This window comes from Tyto alba, unplaced genomic scaffold (assembly GCF_018691265.1).
Source record: "Tyto alba isolate M040663 unplaced genomic scaffold, T.alba_DEE_v4.0 Super-Scaffold_1000006, whole genome shotgun sequence".
NCBI classification, from domain to species: Eukaryota; Metazoa; Chordata; class Aves; order Strigiformes; family Tytonidae; genus Tyto; species Tyto alba.
The window spans coordinates 6,994,102-7,004,575 of NW_024881272.1; the positions used below are offsets into that span (position 1 = coordinate 6,994,102).

The window sequence follows — 10,474 nt, forward strand, 5'->3', positions numbered from 1 at the left end:
GTTTGGGCAAAGGAAGGGGGTTTTTTGTTAAATACAGTCATATGTAAAGCTCTGCAGAGCCCCACAGGGAATAGCTCTTTTGGACTCCCTGCCATCCCCAGGTAAAGCATTGCAGCACCGGCACAGCAGAGAGCCCCGCCGGCGGGATGGAAGGAGCAGGGACATGGACTTGCAGCCCCACACCAAAAAAAATTAAATAAAATAAAATTCAAGATGACAGCAACATGATAGCAAGGGGCAGGAGGGTGCAGGAGGGGAATAGGCCGGCGGCAGTTCAGGGCTAAAATCACGCCTTGGGGAAATCGCCTGCCGCAGAGCCCGCTCCCCGGCTCGGGTAAAAGTCACCAACCCAAACGCAGTTGGGAAAGAACCGGGAGAAATGATGCCACTGCTGGACCCTAGGAAATATTTGTGACTTTCCCCCCGCCCCCCCAATCATCCTTGTCCATCCCGACAGTGAGAAGGGCACAGCAAGAAGTCAACCGCGGCACCGATTTCTTTCACAGCCAAGAGACATAGGAGGAGGGTTTCGGGTTGGAGCCGGCTTCCAGAGCTCAGAAGCTGCAGGCAAATGCACAGAGAGTAAAACCCACACGTGCTGCAAGCTGGAGCGGCATTTCTGCAGTAATAGTCACCCCAATTTCCCCTTAACGCTCCCAACAGAGTCACTGATAAAGCAGAAAATGCAAATTAAATTGTGTCGGAAAAATATGGGAACCGGTAGCTAAATTTCTACAGACAAATAAGCAGCGCACCCAATCTCGACAAATTTTTGCCTAAAAATAAAAACCCGTAACGCAGCTCTCTCCTTTCCACTCTCGCGGCAGCTAATTCTTCCGCTCTTTCGTAAACATTTGAAAACAAGGTCACACGCAGAAATTCTGCTTTCAATTTGCCTTGTATCCATAGTGATTAAACTCAGACCCACAATATGGGACTTAAAGGAAAAAAAAAAAAAAAAACAAAAAAAAAAAACTTTAAAAAGGCCTGGAGCAGGGCTAGCCCCCGGCACGCTCGCCAACCCACCAAAGGCCAGGGGCAAAAGCATCGCCGACAACTGTTTTCCCATATAACAGCGACCTGGGAATTAAATCGTGGGGCTTCAGCAGCCGTGCTATCGCCATAGCGAGGGATCCGGCTCCCCACCTACACCCTCCTCAAGAAACAACCAGCCCAGAGGTAAAACAAATTTAACGGCTCCGAAAGCCGGCCAGGGAGTAGGGTCCGGCAGGGATGGCAAGGGTGGGATGAGCAGGAAAAAACGAAAGCGGCTGCAGGAGGGGAAAGACTCAGCAGCCTTCTCCCCACTCCCACTGGAAAGGTTTTTTTTTTTTAAAAAAAGCAAAAATAATTTTCTCATTGTCATTTTCCTCCCCCACCCCCCCACCCCCCCCCCAAGCCCCACACTTGCCAAAGGGGAAGCGTCGGGGCTGGAAGCTTTAGCCACCTACATCCAAATTTCCTGCTCCACCGCAGCCCCAGGCGCAGGCAAAGCCTCCGGTGTGTGATACAAACACGCCGAATTCAGCGGGCCCTTCCCTGGTCGCTGCCCAGTGCCTCAGTTTCCCCATCCAACCGGGGGGGAGCAACAGCATTGCCCTGCCTGTGGGGATACTAGGAACATAGCCCCGTCCAGGACTAGGTCAGGGAGGATATAACGTTCCCCCCCTGCGGACACTTTGTAGGAAAATAAAGCCAGAGAAAACGGGAAAAGACTCGGCCCCGTCCCTCCGCAGCGCTGGGGGTCTCACAGGCTCCCGACACAAGGCTCCTAAATTCGCAAGGTGCAAACCGAGTGCAACGAAACCCCTCTGAAAAGGGGAGAGCCGGGGCGCGACGAGGCCGCGGGGGAGAAGCACAACTCGCCACGCAGCACCGCAGAGCTGACGCCTCTCGGGACACACGGAGCTCCCCGGCCCCCCGCGCTTTCAGCGGGGCACTGGGGCTTTGCAGGCGGTGGGAGCGGAGCGAGGAGGGGGGGGGGGCAGGGGGGACCCTTACTTCTCGTAGTCCAGCTTGCAGTAGAGCTTCTTGTCGCGATAGAAGCAGGTGGTCTGGAGGGGCTCCTTGCAGGACGCGCACTGGACGCACTGCTCATGCCACAGGCTGTCGTTGAGGCGCAGCAGGAACCGGTCCGAAATCACTCGCTGGCACCCTTCGCACACCGACTTGGGGGTCGCGGCTCTGCCTGCGGGGAAGGAGCCGGGGGGCAGGGGTGGGTGGAGGGAGAGGAGGACGGAGAGACGGTCGGGGCGAGGGATGGATGGACGGAGGATCCCGCTGCTCTCGCTTCCCCCGCGCAGGTTGGTGGCTCCGGGGAGGGACGGGGGGTGTGCGGAGCGCTGCTCCGGGATGCGGGGGGGACCTGTGCCTTGGGGGAGCTCCGAGGGGGGGACATAGCCCCCGATTTCGTTCCTCTTGGAAAGGCGGCGGCGGAGCCGCAGCTCGGAGAGGGGGCGATTGTTTGAAACCGATATTAAAACGAAGGGAAACGACAGAAAATAAATTATTTGTTGTTCGATACGAAGGAAAGGCCTTCGTTACACTGGGGCGGGGGGAGGCGGGGGGGGCGCACACAGTTTAACGCAATCCCGAAACGAAAGGGGAGCGGGGAAGGCGGGCGCCGGCGGCGCTCCCCGGGCGAAGCGATCGGCGCGGCGCCGGGCAGCAACGAGCCGGGGGGAGAGTTACCCCCGACCCCCCCTCTGCGCCCACCGCTCGGGGCCCGCCCGGCCGTGCCCCACCCTGAGGGGTGGGGGGGTGCGGGGTGCTGGCGTCCCCGAGAGGGCAAGCGGGGTGCCCCCCCCCCCCGACTTACCCAGCAGGGAGGAGAAGGGGGCCGCGGGATCCAGGGCGCTCTGCAAACTCTCCTCCATCTTCAGCCCATCCAGCATGGTGGGGAGCCGGGCCGGGCGAGGGGGCCGCGCCGCCCGCCTGCCAACACAGCCCGGACACGCCGCGCTCAGCCCCGGCTGCCTGCCCGCTCCCCTCCCCGCTCCCTCCCTGCCGCCGAGAGGGAGAAACACCCCCACACCGGACCCATCCCTCCTCTACGGGGTTCGCAGCGTCCCACCGGCCCCGCGGCCCCGACGTGGGGGGCGGCCCCCGTGTCCGTGTGTGTGTGTGTGTGTGTGTCCGTCCCCCCCCCCCCCTCCACGGCAGCGGGACGGGAGGCTGCGGGGCTGCCGTCGGTGGGGCTCGGCCGCTTACCTGGGGCGGGCCGGGCGGTGCCTTCCTGCGGGGAACCGGCGGGAGAAACGGCAGCAGCCACCTCTCCGGGGGGGGTCCTGCGGGGGCTCCGGTCTCCCCGGGCCGGTCTCCCCGCCGCCGGAGCTGCCCGGGCTGGGGAACGAGCCGCCGTGCCCTGGACGGCTCCGGAGCGGAGCTCACCAACCTGCAGAGAAGCGCCCGTCCGACTGCTGCCAAGGCACATTTCCTGGAGCTGATACCTCCCTGCCCGACCCCCACCCCCTGCCCTCCCCTCTCCACCCCACTCGAAATAAGTTTCCTCCCCGCTCTCCTGCCTGGCTGCAGGCACCGGCCCCGCCACGCCTCGAGGGGCCGGCGGCACTTCCCGGCTCCGGGGGCACGGCCGGGCAGCCCCGGCTCCGCTCCTCTCCCTGGCTTTTTTTTTTCTTTTTTCTTTTTTTTTTTTTTTTTCTTAGAAAGCAAGCTAACAAGAAGAAGGGAGGAAAAAAAAATTGGAGGGTGGTGCCCCGCCACCGCGGCTTCTCCCGGTAGCGAAACCGGCTGGAAATCAGCTCCCCACTTCCAGGAGAAACCCAGGCCGGGGGTTTGGGGGGAACGCCGATCCTCCGGGGCGGATGCGCTCCCCCGCCGCTCCGGAGTATTTAAGGAAAATGAGTGCTGGGAGGGGAGAAAAAAAAAAAAAAAAAAAAAACCAAAACCAAAGCCGGAGAGCGGCCCCGGAGGGCTCGTCGTCGGTGACGGCTGGCGCCGATCAGGGCTCGCTCCGCTCCGGGCGCCGGTACCGCGGGGGGGGGGGGGGGGGGGCGGCCCCGGGGAAACGCCGCTCCGGCCCCACCAAACCGCAGCGGTTTCGGGGAGGGGAAACCCGCGGAGGAAAGATCCCGCCCGGGCGGGGAAGCTGAAACTTGGAGCCTTCCCGCAGCCCCGGTGATTTCTTCTCCTGCCTCGGTCTCCCCTTTTCTCCTGCCTGGGGGGGGGGGGGGGAAGGGTGTGCCGCTATTATTCAGGGGGTTTCAGGGGGCCCGCAGGCCCGGGGCCGTGTACCTGCCGCTGCCAGAGCAGCCTGGGCAGTGGGGCCACCAGGTCCCCTGGCACAGGGGAGGGCCGGGTCCCCCCTCCCTGGCTAGGAGGGCAGAAACGGCTGCAGAGCTGCAAGGGACCCACTACAGACTCGTGGATGGGAGGTTTTTGGAGGCATCACCTCCCCGTGTTCACTGGTGACCTTGGCACCAGGGACAGGAGAGCTCCCAGCCTCTCTATGGGACATCCTCGTCACGGAGTGTTCCCCACGCCCAGATGACGTGAGTGATGCAGGGGCCCAAGGTCATGTCCTTTGGGAAGCTCATAGGAAGGAGAGAGGCCATAGGTTAGCACGGGTGGGTCACCACCCTGCCAAAATCCCATGGGAGTGGGAAACAGTGTCCTGGGACAACCCCACTGCATCCCAGTGTAAACTACACTAGGGGCTTGGGCACAAAAGTATTGGTACCACTGCACAGGTCAGCAGGAAGCTGCTCTGATCCCTCACATCAGGGAAGGCTGAGCTGCAGCAGGGAGACACTGGGCTCTGTTGCCTCTGTCTTTGTCTCTCCTGAAGGTCTCCAAGAAGCTTCAGCCAAGTTTCTGAGCAGCCAGAACCAGTGGAGCCCCACTGCCACGACGCCAGCCTGGCAAGGACTGCAGCATGACCAGGGGCTCCAGACACTGCATGCTGCAATTCCTCCTCCCTGGGCAAACCAGCCACCCCACCCCACCCGAGCTGAGCCACAGAGCTGGGCAGGGCAGTAGCTGTTCCCTACACAGCCAGAAGTCAGCCCCGTGGGGTGGAAATACCCTGCCCAGGGCACCTTGCTTATATACTCAGGCTGCCCACCCCATTTGGTCTGATCAGAGCATGCAGGAACATCTGACAGGGAAGTCATTCCCCCCCACCCCTAAATGTCACCCCATGGTGTTCCTCCCCCTCCTCCTCCTCCTCTCCAGGCGAGGAGGGGTCTGGAGACTGTCTTACCTCGCAGCTCTCGCACACAACTCCCAGCTCAGCCTAGGAAGGATCAGGCTCGAGGAAGGGCGCAGCACCTAACGTCGAGGGGGCTGACGTGGGGTGCTGCTGCCTGTGATTTACACCCCTGCACCTCCTCCTGCACAGATCACACGCACTGGAGCACACTCGGTCTCATGCGAAGGATGGTCACTGAGTGAACCAGTAACATACGTAAGAAATACACACCAAATCCCCTCACTCCCAAAGCACGCCTTCACCTCGGGCAATGGCCCTACAAAAGATGGGGGGAGTATTTCAGCCAGGTCACTGCGGCCTCTGAGGGCCAGGGTTTCCACAATTAGCTCACCCAGGGCTGAATTAGGTGCAGCAGCCCACAACATCAGCAGCTGAAGAGAATTAAACCAGAAGAGAAGCAGCACTAGACTTTCTCCTTCTAGCTATAGGGTCTGCAGGCAGGCAGGTGCTGCAAAATGGGAAAACCAGCATTAAACAGAAGCTGCCTACCAAATTAACAAGCCCACAGCATTGAAAGAGGAGCTGCACATCCCACACACACACACACACACACACACACCCCAGCCATCTCCTCACAGGGGTTGCCCAACTCTCATGTTTTGTGCTGAGGAATTTGGGTGGACCAGCAGGTCCCCACCGTTCACTCCTGGAAGGAGATCAACAGCACTCAGCTCCAAGGGCGGACAGCCGCAGGCATGGCTCCAGGCAGCCAGATCCCTCCCCTGGTATCACCTTAACTCTGCCCAGCAAAGCAGATGCAGAACCGTGCGGGAGCAGGGAGGGCTGGACCCAGAAGCAGGCACACAGGAGACAAAGGAAGAGAGTGATTATGAGTTGTGCTTCCCTACACACGCTCCAGCCACCTCCCTTGGGACAGGAGTCACTGGGCCAGCTAGCCAGCATCATCAGGGTGCCTTTAATACCTGAAGGCAACTTGACCCAGAAGACAGAGCCCTGCCCACCACCCAGAGACACCCCTGTAAAGAGCACACCACCCTCACAGCCCTTTATAGGCACCAGCTGCTGCACACCCAGCTGGGCTGGCCAGCCCCGGTAGAGAGACAAGCCAGAAACCAGCCCACAGCCACAACACTGTCAAATACCCCCGGGGTGATAAAATCCTCTCCCTTTACCACTGAAATCCCCCAAATCAAGCCCATCTCGGGTAGAGCTAATTGCACAGAGGGCACAGGGAGACAGATGTATGGGATGGCAGCCTTGTGTAGGTATAGATTGGTCCTCGTCCATTAATGCTGACAAATGCCTGGGATTTATCAGGGCTTCTCTCTCTTTGTATCGTGCTTCCCACCACAGTGTACCTTGCTGTGAAATAAAAGCCATCCCCTGAAAGAGGATACGCACACTGCTTCCCACTGCCACCACCAGCTCTAGGGAGCCCCACGTGCCTCCTACCCAGTGTAATTCCTCCTCTTCCTCCTCCTCCTCCCCATACCCTCTGGTGCTCCAGGAGGTAACAAGTCAGCACAGCCTCCCCCCTGGGCCTTTGATGGGGCAGCAGAGTGTTGGGACAGACGGAGAGGGGACAAGCAGAGAAACCAGGCAGCAGAGAGAGCGTCTCAGGGGAGCTCAGGTGAGACGGTGAAGGCAGTCCAGGGCCCAGCCCAGGCAAGAGCTCCTTGAGGAAAGGCCAAGGGCAGTGGAACTCAGCTCAGAGTCACACCATCGGTGTCTGAAAGTCTTCTCAGGTCTACTGGACATGCCCTTGAATCACTAAATTCAGCAGGGAGCCCAGAGCTGAACTGAATGCAAACCAGACCAAAACTTTTTAGTTTGGGGTAATTTTTTTTTTATTCCCAATCCAGAACTACTGTTCTTGAACTTCAGCAGAAACGGAAGCAGCTACTACAGAACCCAAATGAAGACAGGGCAGGAAAACACACCGGCTTGATTTCTGGGTGAGAAACAAATCCAGCTTAGCACAAGCAGTGGAGTTTAAGGGCTTTTTCATTTTCCAAGGTCCTCGTCATAAGTGGCTAAACCCACTGTTTTTTGAAGTCCTCTCCACGGAGCACTACAGAGCGAGTAGCTCAGAATTAATAAATGCCTTGAAATATTTGGCCTGTGCACTAAAACAAAGCTTGTCCATGGTGCCGGGGGGACCTGCTGCTAACTCAGAAAGCTCATGGAATGTGATGCATGGTGGGCAAGAGAATATGACATTTTGCCTTGCACTAGTCGTTCCCAGAGCCTGGCTTACTTATTATTCCCAGAGCAAAGGAAAAAATGTCAGAGCTTAATCTGAGGCGAGGAGAGTTTTCATGGGGAAACCAATGGCTGGATCTTCAGATGAAGTGGTGGCAAGACCCAGTAGCTGGAATCTGGCAAGAGCAAAATTCAGAGGAAATAGGAGGAGCCAGGTTTCAGCAGGAAGGGGAGGTAGGTGGACCCCGTTAATGCTCTCCTGTTATGCCTGAAAAGTGGCTGATGCCTGGATTTTGAAGGCACCATCATGGTTTATGTCTGCAAGGAAAGATTACCACACTGGAAGGGGCTTAAACTTTGATATTTCTCGATTTTTTGAGTTCTTCAGTGCTATTTTTGAATTCTTTGTGCAGTTATAACTCCACACAAGCTGGGGCTGAAGGTATGTGCAAGGATAAAAGTTTTCTTTGGCTTATCCATGATTGTGATTTCCACTATTTTGTAAAAATAAGGGCTTTGCAGGGCTGCAGATTGGGTAAGCTCCAGCTGCTGTTCTTTCACAGCAATTAATCCTGAAGGAAAACTGCAACGGTGAGTTATTACTAGCTGTTGTAGGTTTTTCTCTTCAGGGTGTCTGTACAGACTCGCCCCTGTGTTTGCAAGGCCAGGGGAAGCACTGCTCACGGGCAGACTTTTGATGCCATTCTATAGAGGCCCACAACATGAACGAGGAATCTGAGGGTTGGGACGAAATCGAGGAGATTACATCAAACCTCAGGTCCTCAATGATTGCAGGTAGAGCTCCGTTCCTCAGTGATTTCTTTCCTCTGCATAGGACAGCTGTCTGCTAGTGACACTTTCAGACGGGCAGGTGGTCTCTTATTTACAGAAGCCGCACTCGGTGTCTCACGGTCTCACTGACCTACCAGACACAGGGTGGGAGAGTGTGTGGTGGGATGTGTATTAAACAGATGATCGAGCACACAAATTTTCAGAAAAAAAAAAAAAAACCACTAGTCATCTGGAGAAAGAGGACAAGCCCTGCTCAAAGTGCAACATGGAGACTTGGTGGCCCAGAACCCAGAGACCACCTTTCCAGGGTCTCGAGGTAGACTGCTAAGAGTAGGGGTGTCCAGGAGCCACAAATGGCCACTCCGAGACTTCCTGCCGTGGTCTTGTTTATCATATTCCATCATTTCCAACTTGAAAAAGGGACTGTTCACGTTGCAGCTAGTGGTCTGGATTTGCTCACGGTGGACAGAGATCAGCAGTAAAATAGTTGAGGTGAATCGCTCATGGGACTCAGCAAGCCCTACTTGCACTGACCGCAGTGACACGTGCAGGGCCATCTGGGCTACGTGCTGGATCCCACTCTTTATTTTTCTCTGTTACCCATGTGTTGAGCTGTTCTGCCAATGTGGAATATCAGGGACTCTAAATCCCTCATCGCGGACTCAAATTAAACCGCCAAGAGACATCACGCTGTCTACATTAAACCCCTATCAGAGAGGGCTGAGCACAGCCCAAAGCACTTTCAGATGTCTCAGCCAAATTAAACTCCAACCTTGCAGCTCCATGTAACCATTTACGACCACAGCTGCTGTACCTGTGTGCTGAGGACAGCCCGTGAGCTCCCGAAAGAGGCAGCACTACTGCTGTGGAAGCATGCTGTCCTCTCCAGCTGGCTCACCCCGCAGCCAAAGCACGCTCTGGGTTACCACTGAGTGCTGCAGGGCTCCCAGACAGCACTCGGACACCGTCTTAGCAAGAGGTCTGCTGCAGGCGTGGGGACCCTCAGGTTTTCCTCGATGTATTTCAACTAGAATACCACGTGGTTTATCTTCAGACAGCAGCACCAGCTCCTGCAGCCCTTCTCTGGCTAAGCCTGCTAATGCCAACCAACATCCTCGATTTAAACCATCAAACCTGAGAGCAGGGAGGGCAAGAGAAACTCAGGGCTTTATAAGCAGAAAATGGACCCAACCCAGCTAGCTGGGAACCGGCTCTTAGAAGCCCACAGCTCTTAGAGGGGGAAGCCTCTAGCAGCCCAGGTTGGAAGTAACTTCTTGCGTCGTCTAACCAGCAGTGTGGTGTGGGTACCTGCCCAGCACAGTCTGCGTGCAGTGTCTCAAGATCTAGCAAAGGTTTTACAATGAGCAGGTTGAATATTTTCAGCCTTTAAACACTTCCCTTGTCATGGAAAATTACCTTTCTAATTAAAAATATCCCCTTGGCCAGTGGCTTTTACCTCTTTTGAAATTCTCCCCGTTTATTTCAGCGTCACCAGAAAAAAAAAAAAGAAAATTAGTATTAGGGTTTTGATAATTTTGGCGTTTTGTTTCTTTTTCCTGCTCTTTTGCTTCTCTTTTTCCTTCTCACAGTGAAATACTGGAAAATGAATCATGTCCCCGTGTGGGAGTTTCATCAAAATGTTTCATTTTTATCCTTCTTTCTTTCCTGTTGTCACTACTCCTTTCCCTCGAACTTCCCCGAGTCGCCGAGCGGCAGCGTTGCAATCTGTCACGCGGACAGACGAAGCACGGCTGCATCTCAGCGCACTGTCTGCTGAGAGGGTCAGGAGGGGCAGATCACTTAACACTACACCTGTTTTATGAATAATAATACAGACAGTTTTGCTGGGTTCCTGGGAGGACATTTTCCCACCAGGATAAGCTCCGCATATTGAACAAATTAATGTCTTTAACTCATTTGACTCTGGTTAGCTTGGTTGCGATGGGAAGCTCCAGCAGTGCCATTTGAGCAGGGGAAAGACCAGGCAGACCTTTGAGGCAGGTTGGTTAGACTGTCTTTCCCTCTCTGCAGGTTTCACTTATGGAGGTATGAGATTATAAATTTGGGGTTGAAGTGCCTGTTTCTAGCTCAAAGATACGGAAGGGAAAAAAAAAAAAAAAAAAAACCACAAACAAAACAAACCTGAGAACAGGATCCATGAAGCTTCAGAAAAATGAAAATTATTCATGAGCATGCCAGGTTTGAGTCACCCTAAAATAATCTACCTGGACCAAAATGGAGCACTTCAGTTCTTCCCTCAGTGGCTGGACTAACTTAGAAAAGAAAGAG

General features: G+C 55.7%; 1 protein-coding gene across 1 annotated transcript in view; it reads right to left on the reverse strand.

Moving 5' to 3' along the window:
• LMX1A (LIM homeobox transcription factor 1 alpha) overlaps positions 1-3,432 on the reverse strand; it is a 45,230-nt gene extending 41,798 nt beyond the window's left edge. The window contains exons 1-3 of the mRNA XM_042785336.1: positions 3,211-3,432; positions 2,819-2,934; positions 2,002-2,188 (exon numbers count right to left, since the gene is read on the reverse strand). Of these exons, the coding sequence (XP_042641270.1) occupies positions 2,002-2,188; positions 2,819-2,894 (263 nt within the window). The 5' untranslated portion in view covers positions 2,895-2,934; positions 3,211-3,432. The remainder of the gene's footprint in view (positions 1-2,001; positions 2,189-2,818; positions 2,935-3,210) is intronic.
• Positions 3,433-10,474: the final 7,042 nt, after the last annotated feature.